Raw genomic sequence first — 27,894 nt, forward strand, 5'->3', positions numbered from 1 at the left:
AACCTGAGCTCACATCGCTCAAGCTGGTCATCAGCAACCGTTCAGATGTGGCATCGGCGGTCCACAGTACGATTTTACCGCTCGACTATGAGCGTGAATCATTCTCTTTCCACACGGATAGCGTTGATCACTTTGCGCTGGAATTCGAGCTGTTCCCCACCTTTGGAACGAAGGTCATGAGCAAGGCCGTTGGTCTGCCCTCCAACTTCGAAGGGCCCTGCAATCAGAAACCCTGCGTATTACCACTCTTGGATAAGTACCTCAAGGTGATCGGCGAGGTGGCATTTGAATTGAATGTGATCAGGCCGTTTCGAGATGTTCAATTATCATTTGGAGGGCGGGTTGAAACGTACTGGAAAGCCATGACCAGCTTCTCGGCTTCAACCATCCAAGCCGACTCGCCAATGGGATCGCCCTTTGGAACTCCATCCATCAACCTCGCCTCAAACGCCTTTGTAACGGCATCGTCTCTTTCTGGAAAGTATGTTCAGGTATCCGTGCAGGTCACTCGGGATGGCGTCCCTGTCGTCTATTCCGGCACCACTCTCAACGTCTATGGCTTCGAAATCCCGATGTACAATGTAACAAGTGTCCAATTCATGAAGCTTGCCAGCGATCTTTCACGGACGTTTGAGAGTTGCTCGTTGGCTCCCGACGATCAATCGGCGGACCATTGGCACAACTTCCTCAAGAATAGCATGGTCACCTTGGAATCCGTCTTGGACCGACTCCCGATCAGCTTGGGGCTCGACCTCGAGATCGCCGACCCTGGGCTCAGCCAACATGGCTCGTTAGACCTCAACACTTTTGTCGATGCTATCCTCAAAACCATTTACGACTCCACCACCAAATCGACCCCCCAGAACAATTCGCACAGACGCCATCGACGTCGGCTTGTTTTATCTTCCTTTGAACCTTTGGTGTGTACCGCATTGAATTGGAAACAACCGAATTGTACGCGCACCATCCATCCAAGTCCTCTTCAGAGAAACCTTTCGAAGAGATCCTCACTCTACCTCCTCTCTTGCTCCTTCCTGTGCTTGCGCTTTCCCACAGATGCGGTCTTTTTCGCTTCGGATTGCGGGGTGTCGGGATGGAACGAGGCCGCCGGACAGCTCGTTACGCTCTCCACTCCGACAACAGAAACAAGTACTGCTACAGGGCGTGGGAATCACGAGCTGGGTCGCCGGAGGGGGAGTATTCTCGAGGCCGCATAAGTGGCTAAAGCCAATAACTTGCTCGGAGTGAGACTCAATGCCACACTATTGGTCCGCTACCCTTCCCTTCATCCCAGCCTCCCCAAAAATATACTCCTCCTTTTTCATCTAACTGTTCCTTATTTATTTTTTTTGGCTGGGATTTTGTTTTGTTTGTTTAGTTGCGGGTCCCGTCGTTGATCCAAAGCACCAAAGAGATGAGCCTGTTGTTGTGCAGCTTCGGGCCGGAAAGTAACGCGACTATCGGCCTCGGAGTCGACGGATATATGTCGACTGCTGGCGTCTTCGAATACGCGTCGCACGTCGAACACGACTTGATCGAATCCTAACTCCCCTTCTTCCTTCCTTCTCTTCCCATGTTCATCATCCCAAACTCTCACTTTTATTTTGTTTTCTCATCAGTCATAGATCCAATTTGTTTCTCTCATTCAAGATTCTTTATACATATATACTTGTTTCGTAATCATGAAATAAAAGCCACTGGTCCTTGTAGTTGGAACGCCGATTGATCTATCTGAGTACCTTCGCAGACCTGAATGGCTGACCGTCCGTGGAGGGGACATATCAGCCATGGAAGGTCAATTTTCCATTGGCCTCTACTCTACGCTCTCCTTTTGGCCCGTTTGGATTGGTGATAGTATTTGGGCTCTGACTGAAGCCACCGTGGAAGGCATCTTTGGATAATGGTAATATTGGAACTGACCCCGGTGCAGACCGGTCTCCATCCTCGAATCGGACACAGGAGAAGTAATGTCTATAGCACCAATGATGACGGCTATGCTTCCATGGCAGACTTACCAGGTGGCAGTACCTCAGTGATTCATTTACTAAGCACCCTGTAGTCACAAAAACATTTGTTTTGCGAGATCGGCAGTCAAAGTACTCGGGCATCTGCTTCTCAAAGATGAAATTTCATTTTGAGTCGCTAGAATGGACTCCACCCACCTCCCGCTACTCTCCTGGTAACATACCACAAGGATTTGCCCCCGGGCCCGTGCCAATGTCAATTCCTCCCTGGACCCAGAGGGCGGTGAGTCTTGGGATGTAAGTATACGTAGACATCAAAACACGCCGTCCAGCCTCTGGAACGTCCGCTGTACATCTGAGTGGGATGTAACATATCAGTACACCTCTCCGTCAGAGGCTCCTTCGGCCACCTGGTGATTGACGGGAAGCAAAACCTTGGCAGCCAAGAACAGCAACTACATACAATTACTCACGTATGGCCTGCAGTTTCATTGAGGAATAAGCATCGCTCCACAAGACGCTCCCCGAGTCTAAGCAGTTGTTCAGTGTGTTCATTTACAGCCCAAATAAATAGTACCCACATGGCAACCTTTATGATAGGTGACTCCAACGATGTGAATTATGCGGCAATAGTTATATTTTCTAGGTAAATCACCAGCTAGCAGCACCTTCTCGGCTCCAAATTATTCTGTAGGGAGTCGTTCGCCCGAGAATCCCTGCAGTTTGACTGATAAAATCGTTTAATCTTCTCCGATTTGACTGATAACTTAATAGACGAATCGCACCAGGTAAACCAAGGGTGGAAACAAAAAATGGAATGAAAGGTAATACCTTGTTTCTATAACGTAAGTAATCATAGTACGAGCCAAGTCACGAGACCTACAATGGTCGGTAAGATTGAGTGTCTGGATAGTCTTCCCATCGGGTTTATAAACCCGAATTCAGAAAACAAAACTCATGCCAACTACTTCCCATGTTTGTTTTGCCACAGAGCTTCCCGAAGACACTTAACTCCTACGTCTCAAGTTAGCCATCTGGAAATCGCACCAATCTCCTACTCCAACTTACTTTGCCAAATCATGAAGTTTTCATACACATCATTCTTTGCATCTAGTCTCTGTTTCAGCCAGTTAGTGGACTGTAGTCCATTTATTGATTTTCAGTCAAGGGATTTCAATATCCGTAAATTTGTCAAACAGCCAACCATCAAAAGACTGGAGTATTCAGAATTTCAGGTGAAGAACAACTATGACAGCCCCTTCCAAATGTCATCCACTGATAATATTATGGTAAAATATATTATATGTGTGCTGAAAGTAGATATCAGATGGGCTTGCTGGAAACTGCTCAAAAAACGCTGAGAGAGTTTTTTTGACACCATACAATTTAACTCAAGTCACCGTACTCAACACAGAAAGCCCGAATCCGATCGGCCCCATTGATGGCATTCCTATTGACAAAAATGATTTAAGCGTCTGCAAGAAAATGACACGAGCAGCAATTGACGCCGAAGAAAGCTTCACTACAGCAATAGATGTAAGCCTTAGTATCACTTGTTTCTTTGATCGTGATGACTGAGTGATATTGACTGGGTGATATTGTGCTATAGCAAAGCGGGGGTCCCAAAACAGAACTAGGAAAAGAATTTCAAAATGGAAAGGTACTGAATTTCTCGGTTTATTACCATTTTATTGATCTTGAAAGAAAAACGTAAAACATGGCTCACATCAAATTCTCCTGATTGTAGATATGCAACAAAGTACTCAAACTGACTGGCAAGTTCTTTAGTTTTCTAAAAAAAATGATATATAAGATATCAATGGGATCTAATTCACTTTGAATCATCCCAATTTATAGGGTCTGTGCTATGCCTGCAGGTAAGTCCAAGATCATAAGCCTCCCGCCGACTTGGGAAACATGATTCAAAAATATTAATAAGACCTATCACAATACCATTCTACTGATAGATGGAAGTACAGTTACGAGTAGCTACTCCAGCTCGAAGAAAAAAACTAGCCGAGCAAATCACCAAGTCAGTATTTTAGTTCATCATGAAATTTTCCATGATTAGCCGGCTTATTGGCTCAAATGTTCGACACTGCTTGAGGATAGACTTGAAGAGGCCATCCTTGGTGATCAAGCAGCTAGCAGTCAAAAGCAGCGGTCAGTCGAGTTATGATGAGCTCCCACTGGGTGGAAGTGTATCACTGGCGTGGCCAATTCACACCGCGGGGTTAGATTCTAGTGAAGCTGCCTCCAAGATCAGATATATGAAGTTTAAGCATCACACTTTCTTTCTTTCATGTTTATTTGCCTTCTTTTTCTCTCCCTTAAAACTATGGAATGAAATTTGGCTGGTTCTCCTTTCTTGTTCGTGCCTTCATTGAAATTTCTGTACTTTTTCAAGTAGTTGTAATTTTATTCCAGCTTATTCGGCACATCCCATTCAACAAAGTTAAAAAGACAATGATATCTGAAATAAACTAAGATACCTTAGAATCCGCTACAAATAAGCTATAAGCTCGGGAGGGTGAGATTTAATTTCTTTGGGGCTTCAATTTTTTCTTGTTCTATTTTTCAAGAGGCTTCGTAGATACTCCTGATTGCCAAGTAGCGAAACCGAATAAAGTGAAGCTTGTATTTTCTTTTGATAAGCTGGGATGAATGTCTTTTTGACAAGATGAACCACGTTCATGCATGATTGTTTGAAATCCAAAAAAAAACTTTCATTGTTGCGTTCTGTTACCTGCGCTGGGGGATCGGTCCGTGTTCTTCAACAAAGGTTGCTTCTCACAGGAGACTTGGATCCTCGGGTAGTTTGCCTTCTTTTCTCTCACGTCGTCGTCGGTATCTCTGTTTCAAGCAAGACGTTTTTTAATGTGGATATTTCTTATGCGGATTGAAACAATAAGAATTTACTGACTCTGAGTCCGACCGCGTGTCCTCAGGAGCATGTCCTCGGGCTACCTTCCACAGTACTTTCAATATCATGAAGAGCCAAATCATTAAAAGGATTTCGAGTGCAGACAAGAGGCCCAAGAAAGCAATCCATAGCGATTGGCTAGCAATCTGGCCCTCGCTAGGATTCCAAATAAATTCGATATCTTCCGGTAGGTCTTTCCATATAGCGAAAATTATTCGGAGGAGTACATAATGTCGCGTGTATATCCAGGAAAATACGAAGACCAAGAAGGACGCGTCTCCTATAGGTCCAACCTTCAAGTAGTTTAGCATTTTGGCGAACTGTGTGAAAGATAGATGTTATGTTGAGTGTTATGCGGTAAGCGGTTTTACGACCATTGTGCAGTTATAGATTCATCCAACAGATAGACGAGTCGAGGACTTACAGCCAACAGAATATCCGCTAAATCCATGGTTGTATGCACCGCCGTTCCTATACCTGTAAAATTTGTGGCATAGCTACCACATACTAGAATGACAGTGACAATGTGATCTATTTCGTCATGGAAGGAAGGAGCTTTGTATGAGTACTACGGAGATGAAAAATGAACCAAGACGGCAATGCGCAAAAGAAATCTAACTGACGTGCAAACATCTGATAATAGTCTTTGCGACGCTTTTCAACCTGCAGGACAACGATTTGCTGGAACCAAAACGCGATTTGAGACAAATAGTAGAATTTGCTCAGGGCATTCAACGAGGTGTGAGGATAACCTTGCCAGTATTGCCGTATGTTGAAAGAGAGAACTGGGTCAGGGTATGCACATAGTATTTTCTGGGAGAGGATTGATGTAAAAAATTCAGTTAAAGTCTTAATAAGAAAATAAAATACAAAAGAAGGCTCCTCACTATTCCCATACACCAAAAAACAGTACAGTAAACTAGAGTCCAACCCTGTTCTGAAAGTCGCTGCAGCTTTTTGCCTTTGGCCAGGCCCATCATTGATCCCAACGGATTCCAGAAGAGCTTCATGAGGAGCTCTCGCAAGCTTAACCAGATCACCACCCAGAAGCCAATGAAGTAGAGATCATCCCGACCCTTATGATATCTACCAGTTTCGGGATTCAGATAAGATAAATGGATTAATTTTGGTAGGGTGTTGGTCAGTTGAATGATTGATAGCGGGGTCGGGTCTATCGAACTCGAAGGTTTCGGGTCGTCAGAGAGCTTGGGAAAGGCAAGGTTGAGGACGGCAGTCGCGGTGATGACAAGGAGGCTAGCAGCTAAAAAACACATCGTCAGTGAATAATGGTTCAAATTGGCACAACTTGATCATGACATTGGCTCTAGCGTCTCAATTGAACGCAACGCCTTCCTCCATGGTGACGTCTTCTCCAAGGAAAAACACTTACTCAAGTGGGAATCTGCGGGTTTCTTGGGTGCCATTCTTGCCATTGATCTGTAATGTGTCCAGATATTGTGACCAGACGATGGTTCAGAAGTAGTTGATGATAGTGCAGTGATTTGAAAATTCAAGGCTCTGGTGAGAAGGAAACCCTGTGGAGTGTTGCTTCCCAGCCTTAATGGTGCACGACAAGCTCCAAGAAAACAAGGATATATGTAGGAAAGTAGGCGACAGCACCAGAAGCCCGTTGGGAAAGTAAATGTAAAAGATTTGCGTGTTCAAGTGAAAAGGGATACGAGGTTATGATGCGGGGGGGACATGTCGGATTGTTACACAGTAGCTTGCGCTTTTGTGAGGGAAATCTTACGTCGATGACTGGATTCGACCGTGCTTGTGATGCATGCGGACAAAAACTTCAAGCATGACCACTGTTACCACTACAAATTTCAGTGATGAACCCTTTCCGAATTGGTCCCTTTGCAACAGGTTTACTTGCGCAAGAAATTGGTCGGTCGACCATCCGGCGCCCAGCGATGAGGCGGGCCAGGAACCAAGTATTGACGTGGCCTATTGAATTTTTCGTTGCCTGGTCTGGTGAACAGTTATCGTAACTACACAGGCGCAGTTAGGGCTGGACCCCGGGGACGGGGTCGACGGGTATACCCGGCTGTCCGACCCGACGGGTCGGGGGCCGACAGAGTTTTTTTCTAAAAATACCCGTCGGGCATTCTCGGGTATAAAAGTCGGGGCACTCCTCCGATCTCACGGGGACCAACGGGTATTTGGGCTAAGACAACTGCCTCAGGAGTCAGGCACTGTTGCAAGGGACAAGGGACAAAAAACCAAAGTTCACTGCTGACAAGCAAGTGACACTTTAGGAGTGAGAAAATGTTGTTCTGATTCACTGAGGATCAAACTCCAGGCGCCAATCTAGTGTAGACTAAATACAAGATTGGCCGTGTTTGGTTGAAGCATACAATGTACTAAATATAAGCATATATGTATCTCAACAGGCACTTCACCATTCCTGAGAGCAAAGGGTAGGTTGATTTCTTGTGCTTCCAGTATCCCAGTACCTTGGTGTGCCCTGGTTTGGCTCTTTGTGTTATTGACTTATTTCCGCTTGGAGGTTGTTCACTGTCTGTACAGACTGCCAGGAACTTGTAAATATTGTGTTTACTAGAAAGCTTGGACCCGGTGATTTTTTGAAATTTTCACATTCCAAAAATGTATGGGGTTCAGCCAAGTTTAATACTGTGTCCAATCCTGCCGCTACCGTTCCGCGTGGGTTTGGGCTGAGTAACATCAATGGTACTCAGTTCCTGTGTGTTTCTCTTTGCAATCCCCTGATTTGGGATTGCCTAGGTGACCTGGGAGTTGTCCTCACAACTCCCCAAGCCGCCTGAGTGTGGGAAAGGTCCTCTCCTCATCTCTCTCCTGACATGCCGCGTCTCCTCTCCCCGTGACAGAGAGCTTGGCGCAACGGAAAGGTGAGCTGGGAGGGTGGCCACTGCTCCTAGGGAGTGTGGCCTCTCCTCCTGTGTGAGCACTAAGATGTGGGGTCTGAGCCCGACGGGCGGGTGGGACCCCCTACTGGGCGGGTGGGAGGGGGCGAAAATTCCTGTGCAAATTTCCTTGGCGATGTTGCGTTCGGCGTTGAGCGTTGTGTTGCCGGTTCCGTTGTGCTAGCTCCTAGCTGGTACCGGTTGCTCCTCGACTCACTAGGTTTGGGATCTGCCAGGCGCACCTCAGCTGCGCACTGCAGTTGCCTCCGCGTGCTTGCCTTGCGGTGGCTCCACTGCCGCTGTCCCTTGGACTCGGCCCACCTCCTGTAAGCGCACATTATTATTTTAGACAATTTCCAACTGTCAATACAACCTTGTGATAAAGTTTATGCAGCCTCCAGCATACCTGTCAGGCTGTCAGACATTTGCAATGTTGATTTACCTCTCCCACACGCAACACCCACCAGCCAGCCCCCCATTGGTCACCCCCCCCTCTCCAGTGTATCTACAACCCAATCAATCGTTCCGCAAGCTCAACCATGGTCTATGTGCAGTACGATCCGCAAATCAAGGCAGTTGCAGTCAGAATGGTAATTGAAGGACATTCACAAAACAAGATCCACAGGACCCTGGGCCAACAAATTTCAAAACAATCTTTCAACCACTGGATTTACCTTTACCACAAAACGCAATGTGTCATCCGCAATCCCAACCAGTATGAACTTCTTGGTTGCCCAAGGACACTTACATCCGATGAAGCGGCGTTCATAATCCAGCTGGTCCAGGACGAACCCGGATTATTCTTGGACAAGATACGCAAGCGACTGTACGATTCCAGTGGCACCCTGCTTAGCATGAACGCTGTTCATGAAAACCTTGTGAACAACTTATCAATCACTTTGAAGAAAGCCAAAACACTCAACTCCAAAAAGTGCTTACTCAATAAGTATTGGTATGTTGAGAAAATGGAGTTTTATCCAGCTAACTACCTTGTATTTACCGGTGAGTTTTACTCTTCCTTGCCATCACATTTGATGGACCCGCTCAAGCTGACACATACCCATCAGATGAAAGTGCAGTGTGCAAACAGGATTTACTTAGAACTTGTGCACAATCAAAGCAGGGGTTGCCATTGGCACATTACATCTTTTGACAAAATCTGATGCGGCTCAGTATTCTTCCGGCCATATTGTTTGACGGTATTGTGGCTTTGACTGTGCAAGAAGATAACTTCAATGGGAAGAAGTTTGAACACCTTCTCAAATGGGACCTAGTGAGCTCAAACTTTTCTCAATCCTTGAATTGCTAGCACAAGTTTACTGACTTCCAATTGATTGGATGTTAAAAATTCCCCAGATCCCTCGGATGAACCAATTCCCAGCCCCAAACTCAATCCTTGTCTGTGACAATGCAAAGATCCACCGGGGAGATCAAGTCCAACAGATCTGTGATGACGCTGGAGTCCGGTTGGTTTTTCTTCCCCCCTACTGTCCAGAGCTCAACCCAATTGAGCTGGCTTTTGGTATACTCAAGGGTTGATTAAGACAAAGCCAGGCCCTATCTTTCACCAATCAACCCAAATGGGAAATCCAACGGGCTTGTGTGCAGGTTATGACGGGTAATTTATGCAGCAAGTTATACTATCATTCTGGCTACCATGTGCCACAATTGTTCCCTCCCATCTAAAGCACCTAGCCTTTGTTGGACCGCGTGAATCATTTCTGCTCTTCTGTTGATTCCTTTGAAATGTAAATGTTTATCTGATTCATCTGCGCAATTGAGCCAATCTATTTTGAAATCTAAGTGATTCATCTGCGCAATCAAGCCATTCAATTTGCTATGCTGATCAGATCTGTGATCATGGATCTGTAAGATCCGCTGTGAGCGTGCGAGTGAGTACATTCAATGAGAAGGCCTCTCATTGCCAATGGCATTTGCTTTATATAATCTTGGTATTAATGTTTCATTCGCTCAGATCCCCCTCCGCATCCCCAGGTGTTCTGTCCTCAATGCCATCTCATCTTGAATCCCCATTGAAGGCGTCTCCATCCATGTCTAAACCACCTCACCCTGCCGAAATGATTACTGATTATATAATTTATGTTAAGCTTTCCGACCTCAATAATATAATTTGTACTAGCCAAGACATGCTCCCCCACAGCAACAAATGGCAAAAGATCATCCCTAAATTGCCAATCAAACCTCTAGTCATGGACATTGTGTCCTTGACTTGGACCGAATTCCAAACAAAAATTTTAAAGCACTTCACGCATGATAGCAACTCAGTCTATCAACTTGTACTTAGCCTCCATGATGCCAAGAAGATCAAGTGGGTGGCGTCAATCACTAAACCAGCTGTCAGGATTCGGGGTTGATCCCAAATCAGGGGAAGCGCAAGGCTTCTAAACCTAACCCTACTAGGGATCATGGTGAGCCGGCGCGACCCTCAGGCGCATGAATTATGCATGTAGCTCCTAGGCAGATGGAACACGCAAAAGCTAATTCCTCTGCTCCTCTCCCTTTAGCCACGTCATCAACCAATGCAGAGCCCAAGCGACCCAAACACAAAAAGCCACCTACCAGGTAAGCATGTTGATTGGGATTGTCACAGCTAGGAGAAGTGCAGCTGATTAGAGACTCTCTAATATTACAGCTCACCTTCATCCAACACCAAATCAGACCGACCCGGTTCCAGCCTTTGTGATAGGATCTCCAACCACGCTAGTGGTGGTAAGTCCATCACTGTTGTGCCTTAAGAGCAAGAGATACCAAACTGACAGGTCATGTATGCTACTAGCACTTGACAGCTGCAGTTCTGGTACTCTTGCAGCTTGCATCGGCAATACTATTGCATCAGGCTCATTGAGCTAAAGTAAGAACCATCTTACTCAGCTCACCGCTAACGGGAGTCTAAACACTGACGAAGACTACAGTCTTTTCAGCAGAACCTTAGGTTCCTCAGCTGCATAGCAGCCAGTTGTCTTTATACGCAAGTACCTGAGCGGATTTGCTCTTAGTTACCTTGAATGTTTTCATTCTTATTATGTTTTTCATCTTCATTGTTCTTAGTCTAATCAGATGAAATACATCTTAGTTGTGTCAATCCTAACACCGGCAGGCAATTTAGTCACAGCCCAGATCTTTGGGGCGGCGGATTTTTCCAACTTTGCCAAATCAGCCTACAAGACTAGCCCAGGCCGAGGCCACATGGATCTCTCTTTAATAATGGCTAATCCAAGTGAAGATGTTCAGGTCCAGGATCAAGTTCCCGAGGTGAGCTAGATTAGACCCTACTTGTCTATCTTGATCTGATAATTGGGCCAATGGCTTACCCTCTGATGATGTACATTCTGAAAGCCATCGACACCCGCAAGCGCAGCTTGCACTACTCCTTTGAGTCACCAGATGCCAAAAGGAATACAGGTCCGGCGGCCCAATCCAGTAGGCCAGTTTTCCCGGTGCAATATGAATCGGAATTGGACAAAGAATTAGAAGTCCTCAATCCCCAAACTGGCCGGAGTGTCCAAGGCCACAAGCCCAGTCCAACAGTCCAGTGTCCTCCGACCCCATCCACAAAGCAGCTTCCTGCTTGTCTGGAGCTAGAGCGGTATGATATGGAGACATACCTCCATTATGTGCATATTGAACCAAACAATAAATACACTTGAGGGCGGTTGTGGGCTCATGGGATAGTGCACTGGTCGTTTTTTCGCAACTTCAATAGAGATGGCCTCTCGCACCCGGGTACCCGCCTGAAATTTCCCGCACCCGCACCCGGCACCCGCCGGCGTGTGCTCGGCGGGTATACCGGTACCTGCTGGCGGGTGCCAGGTGCAGGGGCGGGTACCCGCTCTGATATACTCACTGCCGGTGAGAAATCCCTCCCGGTCAGCAATAAATACACTTGCTGACCGGGAGGGATTACCACAGTCAGCAAGCTCATCGCGATGGCCAAGAGGGAGTCCTCCCAGCCATCAAGCCATTGATTATATCGATGACTGGGAGGGAGTCCTCCCAGCCATCAGTTATATTTATGACCGGGAGGGAGGACTTCCTCCCGGTCATTGCAGCGAGTATATTGATGAACAGGAGGAACTCCTGAAAGATTTCAGACGACTAAGAGAATTTTATTCCTTAGTAACAGTTTCTAATTACAACTAGGTCATAATTAGGTAGAAGAAATGGGGGTGAGAATTTACCTAAGAGCAGGCAATTAGGCCGCTCTTTTAGCGTGAAGCTGATAAGGATGAGATGGGTAGATGGACGGCGGTTCTGGTGTTCAACCTGCGTCGGTCTGGGCAGCGAGTACCGTTAGTTCATTTGCTCTTCTCTTATTGTTGATCAAGACTTTATTGTCCTTACCCAGTTTGGGTTTCTGGCCCTTAGGGTCCACTTGGTTGTTCTAGGCGAAACGGCGGAGTAGCGATGCTGTCTCGTCTGAGCGGAGCATTACTCATTAGCCTGTCTGTTTCTTTTTGCCAGCTTGGGACACGATCACTCACCGTTTCTCTCTACTTCCCTTTGGTAGTAGGCGGTGCGGTCGGTCTTGTCCTCCTCGACTTTGTCTAGGGGATTTAAGGTTTTTTCATGGAAGAGGCATTAGCTTTCCATGTCGCTTTCAGAGTTTCGAGATGTCAGTCACTCACCTTTGGTGTTGACTGATATTCTAGCTCTTAGTTGCTGGGAGCCGGGATTAACCACGAGCCTGATTTTGTTGCTCGCTGGTGTCGGACCTGCATACATCAGATTGATGTGTCAGTTTTACGACGCCTCGCGGCTGTTTTGGACTGCGGAAGATGGTTCGCTTTGCTTACCAAGTTCCGCAGCTGATTCAGCTCCGGGCCGCTCTCTCAATTTATGAGCGCTAAGCCTTTCGCCTTGGTGAGAAATCTCACAAGTCCTCCCAGCCAGCAATTATATCAATGACTGGGAGGAAGTCTTCCCAGCCATTGATTATATTGATGACCGGGAGGAAGTCCTCCCAGCCATTGATTATATTGATGACTGGGAGGATTCCCTCCCGGTCATCAATATACTCGCTGACCTGGGGATTCCACCCGGAGTCCCGGGGGTATAGTACCTCCTTGACCGGAGGGATCCCTCCAGTCAAAGAGGTGTACAAGCTTTTTGACCGGAGGGATCCCTCCAGTTGAAGAGGTGCACAAGCTTTTCGACCGGAGGGACTCCTCCGGTCGAGCAGTCCCTCCGGTTGAGGAGGTGTACACACCTCTGGGCGGAGGGATTGATCCGGTTGAGGTGGTATGTACACCTCCCACCTCTTCAAGTGGAGAGATCCCTCCAAGGCTCCAATCCATCTGGCCCACCAAGATGAGCGGGTACCCGGATGGGTACCCTTTTTTTTCCTGCCCAAAAACTGAACACCCGCACCCGCACCCGGCACCCGCCGGCGGGTGCTGAGCGGGTGTTCCGGGTACCTGCTGGCGGGTGCCGGGTACCCAAGTGCCATCTCTAGACTTCAATGAGGCGGAGCTCATGCAGCTCGGCTTTCCAATAGGTACGGTGCTTCCTTTTTTTCAGGAGTAGTTGGCTGTGTGTTCTGTTCAAGCTAATTAAATTAACACTTTTGCGGCCGAATAGGTACAGCGCGGTATTTGTGTGAGGGATTTAAGCACCTTGAACAACATCACCATAACACTGACAATTATGTTGGAGGTATCACGCCACGCGAACACACCCCTGGGACCCCATCTCCCCTCATTTAATGATTTTGTTGTTTTTTGTTAAGTGAGATTCAAATGGCCCATGACTTAAAATATGGATTCACAAATCATGTTAGAATCCAAGAAGATTCAAAATCACATTTATAAATACCTTGATAACAAGTGAGATATGAGAACTACTGAGGAATAACATAACACACCAGCAGAATAGATGAATACGACATAAGATTCACAAGTGAGAGAGAACAGGAAACTGAAAGGAACAAGCTCATTTCTACTATGTTAACAGTACGCTACCGCTTGTTGTTTCCCTATTAAGCAATCATATTTGCTAGCATTATCAAACAAAGAAGTTACAACACCTACCGTTAAGCCAAAAGAAATGGCTTCATTTCTACTCAATGAAGTACCTGGAAGGAAGAACTCCTGCGTGCAGATGTTGTTTTTGAGAAGCTTTTCATGAACTACAGAGATGTTCCTGATATTTAAATACTCCAAGTAGCCAAGGATTGGAGGGGCCACCGCTTGGACTGAACCACCCAATTCCGAACTAGGTGGGGCAACGGCCAAAGATTTCCCGGTGACCACTGCGGGGTCCAGCAATTGAGCTCCAATTGCCTCAACAAAGAGAAGACACAGTGCAGTATTCTCAGCTTGCAGGGGGAATCAACATCAATATCACTAATATCAATGGTGGGTTTGACCCTCTTGTTTGGGCTTGCGCAAGTTTGGTATGGCAAGGACCTTGGTGGGGATGATTTGTCTACACCGGGCATCTTCACATCAAGCTATACAAAAAAACCAAGCAATACAGCCCATTAATCAAGACACGCATGAGCAGTTAAGTGAAGTGTGAAATAAACTAACAATCGCCATGGCCCACTCTTGGCAAGCAGCCATTTTAAGGACAATGTACCTGTTTGGATAGGAAGGGTGGACAAAAACGGGTATCTTTGTGTTGTACTCAACTCGGAGAGGATATGCATCCATAATGGCCCGCATGTGGAAGTTGACATTGTTTCATTCCTTGGGGTCTATTTTGGCCTCTTCGTCATTGCCATTGGAGCTATCATCAGAATCCTTGGTCTTTTGCTTGCGGTCCTTCAGTTCTTGGATGGACTTCTTGTATTTGACTTGCTTTGCAAGAAGGTCTGCCTGTTTCCCACGTTTGACGGCCTTGACTGGGCTGGGCATACGGAAAGCCAGGGTAGCCTTGTAAATCTTCTTCTTTGCCAGGATCGCATCAATCCATTTTTGGTAGGAAGATGAGTCGATAATCTTGACCCAGTCCAATTTCAACCAGCCCGGTACCAAAGGTATGTACTATGCTGGCATACCAGAAGAGTTTGAGTTTTTTCTTCTCAAGCACCTCCAATATGATATCCGCGGAGTTTGCAACAGACTGATCACATCCTGTAGCCACTAGGTCTTGAAAGTTGTTGTAGGTTGTGTTTGAGTCAATAGTCACAATGAAGGCAGTTGGGGATGGAACTAGAACCAAAATATTTTTGTTCTTCTTCCCTTTGGTTGTTAAATAGAGCTTGAATGTGGTCGAGATTTCTATTTTGTTGGCCTAGAAGTCAAATCACTCCACAGTTTATTCATTCACTCACTAGCACTCTGATCCAATGGAACCAACAACTCTTACCTGTTTGGAAACGGGCTCATCATATGGTACAGCTATTCGTGCGCGCGGTTTGATTACATTGGCCTGAGTCATAGAGATACAATTTTAGACAATATACCAACCAACCGAATGAATAAAATCATACCATTTCGGGAGCCAGGGACTTTATTTTCTCTGGGGGTGATTCAGGTTGTTCTGAGCGGGGAGGACTGTGCACTGGCGGAGGATTTGACATGCTTGCCGGTTGGTGGATGATTGGATGAAATGGGGGAAGGAAGCTTGGTCGGTCGGTCCGTTTAGATGTTTTGATTTGGATCAATGAGGGGATTCTTTTTGCGGGTTTGAGGGGAAAGAGTGGATGGGATACTTGAATCAGCTGCAGTGAGTGGAGCCCTGCCGAACTTGCCAGGAAGTGGCAGGTGTCAGATATTTAAGTTCATGATTTGAAAATGCTGTCAATGATTGCATGAGAGTGTCATGCATTGCCTAATAGAATTTGATAATTTCAAGAGGCAGAAACAAGCCAGAAACAAAATCTCCTGAGGCCGAACCCCATACATTTTTGGAATGCGAAAATTTCAAAAAATCACCGGGTCCAAGCTTTCTAGTAAACACAATATGTACACGTCCCAGAAATGGGCTGGAGAGACCGGGTACCCGCAGGTATACCCTGTATCCGCCGGGAATATCCGCGGGTACCCTCCGGCTAAAATACCCGCACATACCTATGTACCCGACCCGGTAGCCACGGGTATTTCCACGGGAGCATCACCTATGTACTGATATTCCGCTCGGGTATTACCACGGCTGGGCTGCAGGCTCTTGGGTATCACCCGGGGTCCAGCCCTAGGCGCAGTAGGCTCCATCGACAACCCGCAAAATTGGGTTCTTTTCCTCTCAGGATGCTGCACTACTTGCCAACAGAGACTCAAGGGCATTACGAAGCATGCACCCTTGATTTTGACATGATTCCACGTGTCACACCAATTTTTCTGAGCAAACATACACAGGTGTAATTTTAAACCGCCAGGCAGCTTCACAAGGTACACATGAGGTTCAACATTCCTTTCCATCAGAAAACTTGAGCAATTTCACTATTGAAAACTCAGACATTTGATTAGATGCATGTATGTCCCGTGGGTAGGCCTATTCGCGGACAATTTAGTTCAGGTCTAGCTGGCGAGTTTGTGTGCATGCGGATCGCCAAGGACAAGCCCTTCCCGCCAAGCAGCACCGAGCTAATGTGTGCACACCGGCTCACACTTCCTCATCGGCATGTAAATATGTAGTCCTATTTTCAAAAAAGAAATAACCGCGCGACCCCCACAAACCTCCGGCAGCAACCCCCAAGGCGGCCCTCGGTCGTCCTGGGACCCTTCCACGGAGGCCGCAAAGGCGCGCCCGGACGTCAAGTCAGATGAGGCCTTGGGGGGTTGTTTGCCTCTTACTTCTATTTCAGAAGAAGGTGGAAATAAAATTCAACTTTCATAGGATATGCACTATAGCCACCCCCACATTTTCTTTGTCCTTGAATCTTTGCCAAGAATAAAGGAGTAATTGTTTTTTCATGCAAAATATATTTTTATTGGATTGCTCTTTGAAGTAAAGAGGTGTAAACATGTTGATAAGAAACCTACAAAGACAGGAGACAAAACTGGAAAAACCAAAACACTACCAACAAGAGATACAAAGAAAGGAACAGTTGGAATGGAGTGGAGCAACCCACCATTTTACAAAACACAAGATTTTGTTGATTTTTAAATGTTGTTTTTGTATGCTTGGGATTGAAAATCCCTCCTTTGTCTGCAAGCCTGCAGACATCGTTCATAAGCCACCCTGGGAGTCCTACGGATAGTCCTCCGGGCGGGGTCCCACAGACCCTCCGTTCGAGAGGTTTAGTTAAGCTAGGAGTGTTTTGTAGGCAGGCTATCCAAGTCCCGCCTGCTGGTGGCAAAACTGCCCCAGCCCCTCCCTTCGTTCGGCGGGCTTTGTTAAGCATGATTAAAGCCCCCGACACCTGATTCTATCTTGGGGAAAATTCAGACATTTACCGTTGGCGGGCAGCCCAAAAGTTCACATCGGTGGCTCTGCTCTTAGAGGCTTGCCTTTTGCTTAGGAGAGCTCAAGCGGGACCGATACGCTGGCCTAAAGCTTCAAGGTCCGAGTCTCATGCGGAGAGCTCCGCGATGTATTTTAAAATCTTGAAACTCTCAGATGTTGCCAAAGTATTCAAGCCGGTTTCCAATCCTGGCACAGTACTTTTTTTTAATTACTTACATACATATCCATGCGAAGCAGAAACGGCCATTGTAAATCCCAGTTTCTCAATGATATTATGACGCAGGTTCTGCCGTGCGCGGCGGGTGCGGTCCCCACATCCTTGGTATGGTATGATTCCAAAACCGTGACGACCCTCGTCAATTATTTACACGGAGCATCATGTGTACTTCCGGTTGTGCCCGGCTCGGGTCGGCGCGGTCCCCACCTGGAGGCTGGAACTTGATGGGATGGATCGGATTCGGAACCTGGGAGTGATGTCATGAGGTCGGGAAGACTTTCAACTCTAATGATTGCTTATGTAATCATCCTGGTTTAAAACACCCACATGGTCCTCACTGCCAGCCTCTGCCAGCCACTCGTCCGGTCGGGTTTCCATTGTCTCGACAACAACCATCTTCCTCTTCCTAACGCAAAGCACTCGATTAGTGTTCAATCCAACATGTCTGACAAAGCTCTGATTTCTCTCAGCAATGGGGTCAAAATGCCTCAGATCGGTCTTGGTACTTGGCTGTCGAAGCCAAATGAAGTCAAGAATGCTGTCACCCACGCTTTGAAATCAGGCTACCGTCACATTGACTGTGCCAAGGTCTATGGAAATCGTAAGCTTCACACCAAATTTCCTTGGCGTCATTATCAGAGCATCCTTGATTTGAAGTTAAAGAGTTGCCGATGTTGATTTGGGACAATTGATTGTCGTTCCAGAGGGAGAGGTCGCCGACGGAATCGAAGCCTCCGGGGTTAATAGAGAAGAGATCTTCATTACATCAAAGCTTTGGAATACTTGGCACCATCCTAGTAAGGTGGCCGAAGGATTGGAGGATACTCTCAAGGAGTTGAAGACAGACTACCTTGATTTGGTTGGTTGACGATATCCTTATCAAATTATACAAGCTCAAGTGTTTCTCACTCTATTTATTTATAAATTCTTTGGTATTATATTCATCCCGTGCGCGAACAACAGTACCTTATCCAGTAAGTATCCTCACTCCATCACCAGTTGCAAAATACACACCCCGGACATTTCGATTGATTTGGTGGTTACCTCACCCCCGATAGTTTCCCCGTATCGTTTGCCTGGCCCGAATCTGCAAAAGCCGCCGACTCAGAACTTTTGTTTCCTCTGGCAGAAGACGGTGTGCATGTCAAGCTGGATCTTCAGACATCTATTGTCGACACCTGGAAAGAGATGATCAAATTGCTAGACACTGGCAAGGTCAAAGGTAGGAAGATGTCGTTTTGTAGGTCTAATCAAATCTGGAGATGACTGATCCTTCTACTTGATTTTAGCGATCGGTGTGAGCAATTTTGAAATTGAACATCTTGAAGCGCTGAACAAAGCTACTGGTGTCGCGCCAACCGTGAACCAAGTGAGTTCCCAAGCCACATTTCCCTACTATGTTGAAGCAGTTCATCCATATGTTTTCATTTCTAAAACCCCATCCGTCAGATCGAAAGGCATCCCCTGTGCATTCAATCCGATTTGGTCAAATACTGCAACTCTAAAAACATTCATGTGACCGCTTACTCGCCTCTGGGTAACAATCTGGTCGGAGAAACAAAGATTGTTGATTATCCTGAAGGTAGCTTCAATCCTTCACATTTTGAATACAAAATACAGCATTATTCATCCGGTTCTGTCCCTTTCCTCACCTATCAGTCAAGGAAGTCGCGGCGAAGCTCTCCAAACTATCAGGTGAGACTGTTGACCCGGCTCAAGTATTGATTGCATGGGGAGCTGTTGGTGGGATCTCAGTCATCCCTAAATCGTAAGTCCACGGTTTCCCTTCTCGAATACTAACTCTCGGAGGCAGAATACAGGGTTGATCCTGTTTAACTGAACCCATGTAAATCAGTGTAACTCCGACGAGGATTGATTCCAACTTCAAGCAAGTCAAACTTTCGGATGAAGATTTCAACAAGATCACTGAATTGGGCAAGAACAAAACCGTTCGCTACAATGTTCCAGTCACATACGAACCGAAATGGTAAGCTACCTCCAAATTCTTATCTTGCAGTTGCTCAGATAATATGCTAACTTGTTTTTCACTCGTGTTCAGGAACGTCAACGTTTTCAACACTGAGGCCGAGAAGTCTTGCGCCCACGGAATTGTTTTGGGAGTCTGAAAGCATTGCTTACCAATTACACGATGTGACATGTGTCACGAATTTGATTGTTTCTGTTCAATTAGCCAGTTTGTCCGCTTGATGTAGCCTACTACATACAAACGAATAAAATTTATGAGCCTCTCGAGGAACGACACACAATGCACGTTGACCATGTCGCCTGTTTTGCCTGGTGATCGAGCAAATTTGTTTTTGGGGAGAGAGAGTTGAAGAGAAAATTCCAATTTCATCGCGAGGCCCTGTTCGACATGCATCTATAAGATGCCTAGGGCAAAAACGTACTGACGACAGTGGGATTCGAACCCACGCCCGAAGACCGCCGATTCGCACCCGCTCGTGACAAGCCGCCAACCTTAAGACGGCGCCTTAGACCACTCGGCCATGTCGCCCTGATTATCACCGCGGGCATCTCGCTGTCGGTCCGGGCCGCAGCGACATCATGACGCTGCATATCAGAATGCAGCGTCAGCTGCAGCGACATCTGGCCGGCTGATCGATTTGCCTTTGGACAGCCGGCCACCAATACATAACAACCTCCCGATGACCGGGCCTTGGGCCAGCCATCGAGAGGAGTGCGTACTCCTCTCGGTGACCGGTCGTTGTGCCGGCCATCGAGAGGTGCGATGTGTGTACATACCCCCAGCCGGCCAAGTGTCGCTGCAATACTTGTCGCGCGGGGTTCGAATCCCCACTGAATCGTCAGATGTCGCTGCGGACCGCAGCGACATCGAGATGCCCGCAGTGTAAGTAGCGAGCCCAACAGGTCAGTTCGCAGCAGTTCGCGTGACCTGCGCAGTCACTGCGGCCACCAGAATTAGGTGACCCTGCGCGCAGGAGCGACAGCTGTCTGCCTGTAGTGTGATCACGCTACAAAACCCATTGCCACAGCTGGGAATGCTGCGGATGCGCTGAAGCGAGGCAACATTATTAAAACTGCTGTTTCACTGCCCTGTTGACAAGAGTACTAGGAGACAGTACCACAATGCAAGAATGGATCTGGATGTTGGACTGCCTTTCTCTCAAATATGAACAACTGGAACACTGGATAATTGACCCGGTTGCCAATACTTCAAGTGCATTTGGCAAGGGGGCAAATGAATTAGAAATAGGTTCAAGGTTTAAGGACTCGAGCCAACTATGGGTAACGAATGGGGTTGTTGAAACAAGTGGGCAAGAAATGATATTATGAATGTGAATGTGAAACAAATAAAGAGAGAAGCATGGTTTTCCGGGAGGGATCGGCGCGGACGGGAAAAGCTGAGGGGGGAACCAGCTGCACTGCGAATTCGATGGCCAATGGGTAGCCACTGGTCCTAGAGCAATGTGAACTGAGGAATGTCAGTGGCTGTTTGCAAGGTTTGGAACGTCGAAACAAGATGAAGTGAACATACCCCCTCAAATTGGGTCTGCGCAATGGTTTCGAACTAGGTGCCCTAGTAGCTGTAGCAGTTGACAGAGGTGCCGACGTTGAGATTGGCGGCGGCATCGCCTTGGTTGGCACAGCTCAAGTCGGAGCCGGGAAAGCCGCCGCAATTGACTTGGGTCAGAACGTTCGCGTTGATAGCCGCATAGCCCTGGTTGCCGCAGCTGACTTGAGAACCTTGTTGACCCCAGATGGATGGAGATGGAACCGATGGTACGAGACCATTGAGGGACCAGCCGGAAACAGAGTTCAGGAGAGCGAGAAACAAGGCAGCGGTGGCGGCAATGGTGGAACGCATGGTGGGGGCTTGATTAGGTGGTTGAGGCGGTTTTCGTTTGTTGGAGGCGGTGAGTTCTTGTTGGTTGGCTTTGGGGATGGTGAGGCTGGAGATGTCCGGGTTGATGCTGATGAGGTGCAAATAACCTGATGCACAGGGGCTATTTATATTCTGCAGGGCTCTGCCAAACCAAGGTTCACTCTCCTCGGCTTGGCCATGAGACAACGTTTTCCATTTGCAGAGGTCCGGATGAGCCTTTGTCAAGGCTTATCTGGAGACAGACATGACAACGGTTGCTCATTTAGGCTCAAGGCCAATGGCTGTAGCTCCTAATTCATCCACTGAAGTCGTTCACCTTTGGAAATATGTCACATTAACAAATTATCTCACAACGATGAAGAAACAGAATGGAAGTCGGGGAACACGGCTCGTCTGAGAAGAGTAAAAGTTACCAATCGGTGATACTTCCGTCAGCCTCACTGCAGACGCTGGTCTTGAGAAGTTTCGATTCAACATTGATGACTGGCTCAGTCGTGAGGACTGCGTCATCCCCGAGTTTTCCCGGAAGGTCGTACAGGTGCGGTAGTCTTTGACGAAGATGCAAAAGAACGTGTCGATTGATTTGCTCGAACTCTGGTTGATAGTGAAGAGGGAATAGGGGAGAACCAATTGCCAGAACGTTCAGCTTACTCATTTTAAAGTCTTCAGCGTCGAAGGCGCAGAAACGTATGTAGGTTTTTTATTTTTTTATTTTTTAAAGGAATACTAACCTAACAGAAACCCGTCGTGTCCATCCTTACTTTCAACAACAACCAGTCGGGCCGCGGGAATTGAATTAGCCAGTTCCTGCTGCTCAACCAGTGTGAAGAGACCGTCTGAATTGATTGCTACGACCAAAGCGCCGGGAGGAATTTTCAGCAATGCCGGCCCATCCTCACGCCCATAATCGACGTCATGGCTGTCCAGTTTACGCGTGAGATGGATGTAGCAATTCGCATCGAATCGTCCAACGAACTTATCCCCTTGGTATCTCAAATAAGATTGAGCGGAAAATATTTGACATGGTGACTTAATTACATACATTTCCGAATGCGCATTCTCGTTGGGTTTCTGTCGTTCTTGTGAGGGTGCAGCTTGAGATTGGAGGCGATGGCCGTCGTTGTGAGCTGTAAGTGCCTCCAAGGTGGCTTTCTCGATGAGCTGCTCTTGCTGGCTAGAAGTTTTGACGGCTGTGCCGTTAGAATTCCCAGTTGTTGGAGAGCTAGACGAGTTGGGCTTGGGTAGTACTTGCTTCCTACCAAAGCGAGATTCGAAGCTATCGCGACTACGATAAGTCAATAACGCGGCCATGCGTGCAGCAGCGAGTCCGATGGCCGGCGGATCGTCCTGATCATAGTAGCCATCAAGATACTTCGGATCTGAGTATATCGATTGTCGTTGGGCTTCACCCCAGCTGATACCCCAGGCGGAGTGTCTAGGGCATGTAGCTATTGGTACAATATTGAGGACGTAGCCAGGTGGAGTACAGAGAGGCCATTCGAGGCACGTCATGCCTCCCATACTCCCACCGATCACGACTGATACGGTTCGGACGCCGAAGTGATCCAGCAGGATTTTCTGGAGGTTGACATCGTCCCTCATGGTTGTGGAAGGGAACTCTGGGCCCCATCTCTTACCAGTTTTAGGATTGATAGATACCGGTGAAGCGCTGCCATAAGGTGAGCCGAGGGCGTTGGCGCAGAAGATGAAGTAGCGAGTCGGGTCGAATACCAAGCCTGGGCCTACGAGCGGTCCCCACCAATCCTCGACATCAGCGGATCCTGTCAAAGCATGGCAGATTACCATGCAGTTCGTGCCTTCGGCATTCAATTTGCCCCAAGTGCGGTAAGCGAGTGGGACATCAGTCAAGAGTACTCCAGACGTGAGCTTGAGCTGTGACACGAGGGCAATATTCTGGTTGGGTATCAGATGGGTAAACGGTGTCTGAGGTGATACCTGGGGGAAAGTGACTTGACCATCAACCACAGTAAATCAGTACCTAGAAGTATTTCAGATGAAAGGTAGGATATTTACTCACTGGTTGTTCCTTCTAGCTGCATGTCCAACTCCGTGTGTGCTGGATGTCCGGTCACATTCCGGTTTGGTGTTCCAGTGGTGTAGCCCCCGGGGGACCACGGACATCGGGTGTTTTACCCACCCATGGGTGGCCTCCAGCCTCCATCCAGCTTCTCTGGGCTTTTGAACCCACCAAACCATGTAAGTATTGATGTACTTGATCTAAATATGTATGAATTTGTATGGAAATAAGTAACTAGACAAGACAAAATACAAACAAAAATATAATGCAGAGCCTCCGCTCTCATGTCAGATTGTGTTTTTATTTATCGGTCCTGATTGCTTGTTTTTGAAGAACGAGATAAAAAGACAGAGATATTCGCGTGAAAAAGATAAGCTGAGGAAAAGAAGAAAGGGAGAGGTATTTCAAGAGCCAAAATGAAATCTACAATAGTGAGACAAGGAGATGATTCAAAGATCGTGAAGTGATCAAAATCAGGTGAAGGGGCCCGAAGGCCGAAGGGGTAAGGGTCAATAAGAAGAGAAGGAGGGCTCAGGATAGACGTTATCGATCCAGCTCCGCAGTTGGTCTCGAGACTGATGATTCAAATTTTCAGAAGAACTCAAGCCCATGGTGTGTTTCATAGTTTGGATCGTCGGATTTGATGATGCTCGACACGCTTGCCGCTCGACATTTTCCCAATGTTCATGAATCTAATATTATTTTAGGCGGGGAGGTATCCAGTCATTGCTGAGTTGCGTATATTGATTTTAAAAAGTGGTTAAGGATAAGGAGGGCGTGACTATACCTGGGCTCGATAGCTTCCATCTTTCATGAGTGCAGAGCGCTGAAGGGTGGTAAGTCTAAGGCGATTGACCAATCCTTCAAGGTTAGCGGCGACGGTAGCAAGGCCGACGCCAGTTTTATTGATGGGAGAGAGGAGTTCTCTAGGAGGTTCGGAGATAACGGCCCACCAAGAGGCGATAAGGATGAGAGAAAAAAAGGCGGCTCGGAGAGAGAAGAGAGCCTCCCAGGTCGTCCGACTGTCGTTTACCGAAGCAGAAAGACTGAGGAAAAAGATTAATACGGAAAGTATGGCAGCTTCAACGGCGAAGTAGAAGATGCTCAGGAGAGCCAGTCGGGCCCGCCAGACCCGACGCTTCATCCCTCGCTGACTGGCCCCAGTGGTCATGATCCCGACGACAAGTAATACGGTGGCATATTGGAGAACGAGGCGGGAGAGGGTGAAGAAGAGATGGTCGGAGCCGCTGACCTTGCTCGACGGAGGCCGACACCAGCCGCAGTGAAGGAACGGATCTGGGCCGACGGTCGAGTAGACTAGCCGGGCATCGAGCGTGTTTAATTTTTGGATCAGTCGCGCCTGTTCGTACGGAGTCTCATTGATGCCCTTCGAGCGATAGTACCGCTCCACAGAGCTCACCAGCGTCGTCGAGGGCACGTTCAGCAGCAGGTTCGTCTGGCGGAATGGGTTGCTCTGTCTCGGGTTCGTGCTCAAGAAGCGCACCCAGTGAGCTAGTAGAACGAATCCGAGGAAGAAAGTCTGTGGTCTCATATATCGACGCGGCGGCGAAACTTCAGGCGCCCTCTTGGATGTGCTGACTGGGTTCGGATGAGAGGCTGGAGACTTCTTAAAGGGATCGCGGATGAATCGGAGGATGGCACGGATTCGAGACAATGAGCCCCAGATGAAAGGGAAGCCGATGATCTGTTCAAGCAAGAAAACCCCGTTTCAGTTTAATGAGTCCTGGATTGAGGATTTAGTGGTACTGACTAGCAGAGTTTGCCAGGTAACGAGCGAGAGACCAAGGAAAGCCATTGGAGAATTCGTTCGGTCGGTGCGTATAGGATGGACAATCACATTTTACTGGGCAGGTCGTGGAAAGAGCCCGTTCCGAGGCAGGCGACCCGGAGCCCTGGAGCTCAACATCGGCTCCGACGTAGCCCCCCTGGAGCCCGGGCAATGGCCAGTTTGCGCCGCTTCCCCAACCGGTCGGACCCGAGCCGTCTCCAGCGTGCTCAGGTGGAAAAAGTGTCTCCGGGACTCGTCAAGACCCGTCTGCACCACACGTTCTTGGCAGACAGTCCGGGCGACTCGCTGAGTCCCGGCGCGGGTGGCTCGTCGGGCCGTGTATTTTCTTGGTCTGCACTCCGATACAGAATCTGACACCGACATTGACCACGACTTTCGTCATGTTCTTTTTACATATTTCCTGGTCCCTCAAACGCTGGGTAGCTCTCTCGGATTGATTTCGGGATCCGGAACATGTAGGGAGAAATCCCTCGAGCTCGCTCAACCAGGTTTACCAGGAGCCTTGCAAGTCCATCCACTTTATACTAAACAACTAGTTCAACTCAGGTATCGCTTTCTTGTTATAACAGCGGCCGCCTCCATCATTAATTCAACTTTTCATAGAGAATACCGACACTTTCAGATGAATCACTGCCTCTTTCTTTGGCACTCTTGTGCCCTTCTTGCACTCTCAGGCGTTACGTCCAGCCAATCATCTAGAAATCCCTTGGGCACTCAGCCAGGAGGTTCATCTAACCAGACGAGCTTGGTGAGTTGAACTCATTTGATCCTCTTCGGATTCCTGGGGTTCCCCATGAGGAGATGAAGAGATATATACTTGACTAATCTCTCTGGTAATCTGCCCGTCATTCAAAAAATCAGACAGGCTCAGATGTCCATGCGGGTGTAGCTAACACCTTCAACGTAGCTTTACACGACCCAACCGTAGCACTCGGCACGCCCGGGATGGAAATCGCAATAAATTGTCCGGCAGCAGTACGATGGAATGAAGAATACGCGAGGAATCTAACAATTCAAGGACCAACAGATGATGAAAAAGAACAAGAATGGATTGTCTCTTACATGGCCCAACATCCCGACCAAACACTATGGGAATTATTTACGAAAACACTGGGTGAAGACCTGCAGAAATGGGTCAACGGCCCTAACCCTGTCGAGAAAGCGGCAGACGGCGTTGTTCACTTTACGGCCGGTGTGATCGAGCAATTTATAACCATGATTTGGGCCGCCTTCAAGTGGGTCGTCAAGTTTCCCTTTGAATTCAAGAAGGAATGGCATCAGGTGCGTCTCGCGGTTCCTTCTGAGTTCTTTCTCAAAATCTTACCTGGACTCCCATATTTGAGGATACTGCCCCTAAACTATCACCGATTTTTATGATTTTCTTCTGTAAAATTCATAGGTCAAAAGCCTGGGTGCCGAATTGTGGGATGGTAAGATCAGTCATCTCTTACCTATTCGAGGATTCAGTTGACCAATTAATTGTTGTTGAATGTTTCCAAAACCCAATTTTTTTGAAAAAATAAAAAGGGACCAAGATAGCAGCACATCTGTTTGCCCAAAGCCCAATAAACGGACTCAAAACGGTCACTGGTGGATTATTTTTGCATCTGTTATTACATCCAGAGGAATTTACAGCAGAGTCTATCCTGCTGGTTGGTGCTGGATTCAAAGTGATTTATTGGCTGATGGCTGGAATTGAGGCCCTTGGTAAGCAGATATGTTCTAGTACTGACGCCATTCCACACCCGATGAATATAATGCTCGTGGCTAAAAGGAAAAAACATCTCTTGCATGACGTCCCTAATCTAGCTGGGAGCTTACCACCAATCGTGGGGAAAGGATTAATGAGTGCTTTATGGTTCCTTCATTCATTGGACGACCCACTTTTAATCCTGACGCCGATTTTCACAAACACGGCTCAAGCACTCCAGGCAGGAAAAGCCAGTGTATTACTCGATGTAGCAAGTGAAGAGAATGGTGGATTTACGTCTGATGATGGAAGTAAATCAGTCACTTTACCCGCCGCAACAGTATTACCAGCCTCAAAGCAATGTCCACTTTTGCCGCCGGATCTAGGCGCACCACCCTTGACTTACGGCAATCTATGCCTCAGCCCGGACTCTAATAAAGTTAGAAAAATAATCTTTGGCACCCCAAAGCCTTCAAACGAAATGACTCGTGAAGAACGATTAGAGGCCTTTAACCACGTCCAAAAGTTCTGGTGTTGCTACGGGGACAGCAAAACGAGTTCAATCCCCATTCCGGATGCTATCTTGCAGGATATTCCTGGTAGAGAACACTGGGAAGGTAAATCATTTTGGAAATCTGTTGACATTGACTGCCAGAAAATCTTTGATGAAAACCCCAGACCTTCCAGCGGAAGATTGACAATTGAGTTGTAATATCTAATTTATTTGCCAACTTTGCTATTTTCTGTTGCAGAAATATCCTCTGATTTTTCTCCATCACTGTTTATTGAACACATTTTTTATCCTGACAACAGATCAATTTTTTTGTGTCTTTGAATATTATAAATCAATGATGCTTTGAACTTTCACAACTGATAAGGTCAATTGACATTGTTAGAATTCTGGGATCCTAACTTCTGCTTCTTTTCCCTATTTCATTTCTTTCATTGATATACTCGATGGCTGGGAGGATCCTCTCCCAGTAATCAATATACTTGATGGCTGGGAGGATTCCCTCCCGGTCATGGATATGCTTGACTGCTGGGAGGATCCCCTCCTGGTCATCAAGGAGCTTGCTGACTGTGGGAATCCCTCCCGGTCAGTGGCTGGGAGGATTCCATCCAGGTCATCA

General features: G+C 47.3%; 7 protein-coding genes across 7 annotated transcripts; 3 read left to right on the top strand and 4 right to left on the bottom strand.

The window, feature by feature from the left end:
- Nucleotides 1-4,690: 4,690 nt before the first annotated feature.
- PtA15_7A658 (uncharacterized protein) lies at nt 4,691-6,320 on the bottom strand (the record flags this gene model as incomplete). The annotated part of the gene is made up of 6 exons (XM_053171287.1): nt 4,691-4,817; nt 4,888-5,207; nt 5,312-5,418; nt 5,511-5,672; nt 5,819-6,148; nt 6,278-6,320. The coding sequence occupies 6 exons, from the start codon at nt 6,318-6,320 to the stop codon at nt 4,691-4,693; spliced, it is 1,089 nt and encodes a 362-aa protein (XP_053022484.1).
- A 4,680-nt stretch (nt 6,321-11,000) lies between these two features.
- Nucleotides 11,001-14,063, top strand: PtA15_7A659 (uncharacterized protein; the record flags this gene model as incomplete). Its single annotated transcript, XM_053171288.1, has 2 exons — nt 11,001-11,048; nt 13,959-14,063. 2 exons carry the CDS (start codon nt 11,001-11,003, stop codon nt 14,061-14,063), a joined length of 153 nt encoding a protein of 50 aa, XP_053022485.1.
- Nucleotides 14,064-17,802: 3,739 nt separating this feature from the next.
- On the top strand, nt 17,803-19,487 carry PtA15_7A660 (uncharacterized protein; the record flags this gene model as incomplete). Its single annotated transcript, XM_053171290.1, has 9 exons — nt 17,803-17,962; nt 18,066-18,220; nt 18,325-18,335; nt 18,420-18,583; nt 18,651-18,730; nt 18,811-18,943; nt 19,021-19,129; nt 19,217-19,348; nt 19,421-19,487. The coding sequence occupies 9 exons, from the start codon at nt 17,803-17,805 to the stop codon at nt 19,485-19,487; spliced, it is 1,011 nt and encodes a 336-aa protein (XP_053022486.1).
- Nucleotides 19,488-20,920: 1,433 nt separating this feature from the next.
- PtA15_7A661 (uncharacterized protein) lies at nt 20,921-21,422 on the bottom strand (the record flags this gene model as incomplete). The annotated part of the gene is made up of 2 exons (XM_053171291.1): nt 20,921-21,314; nt 21,388-21,422. 2 exons carry the CDS (start codon nt 21,420-21,422, stop codon nt 20,921-20,923), a joined length of 429 nt encoding a protein of 142 aa, XP_053022487.1.
- A 213-nt stretch (nt 21,423-21,635) lies between these two features.
- Nucleotides 21,636-23,286, bottom strand: PtA15_7A662 (uncharacterized protein; the record flags this gene model as incomplete). The annotated part of the gene is made up of 3 exons (XM_053171292.1): nt 21,636-21,820; nt 21,958-23,196; nt 23,265-23,286. The coding sequence occupies 3 exons, from the start codon at nt 23,284-23,286 to the stop codon at nt 21,636-21,638; spliced, it is 1,446 nt and encodes a 481-aa protein (XP_053022488.1).
- A 487-nt stretch (nt 23,287-23,773) lies between these two features.
- PtA15_7A663 (uncharacterized protein) lies at nt 23,774-25,080 on the bottom strand (the record flags this gene model as incomplete). The annotated part of the gene is made up of 3 exons (XM_053171293.1): nt 23,774-23,956; nt 24,052-24,969; nt 25,036-25,080. The coding sequence occupies 3 exons, from the start codon at nt 25,078-25,080 to the stop codon at nt 23,774-23,776; spliced, it is 1,146 nt and encodes a 381-aa protein (XP_053022489.1).
- A 616-nt stretch (nt 25,081-25,696) lies between these two features.
- Nucleotides 25,697-27,476, top strand: PtA15_7A664 (uncharacterized protein; the record flags this gene model as incomplete). The annotated part of the gene is made up of 4 exons (XM_053171294.1): nt 25,697-25,822; nt 25,936-26,355; nt 26,474-26,504; nt 26,602-27,476. The coding sequence occupies 4 exons, from the start codon at nt 25,697-25,699 to the stop codon at nt 27,474-27,476; spliced, it is 1,452 nt and encodes a 483-aa protein (XP_053022490.1).
- Between the last annotated feature and the right edge of the window lie 418 nt (nt 27,477-27,894).

This window comes from Puccinia triticina, chromosome 7A (assembly GCF_026914185.1).
Source record: "Puccinia triticina chromosome 7A, complete sequence".
Lineage (NCBI taxonomy): Eukaryota > Fungi > Basidiomycota > Pucciniomycetes > Pucciniales > Pucciniaceae > Puccinia > Puccinia triticina.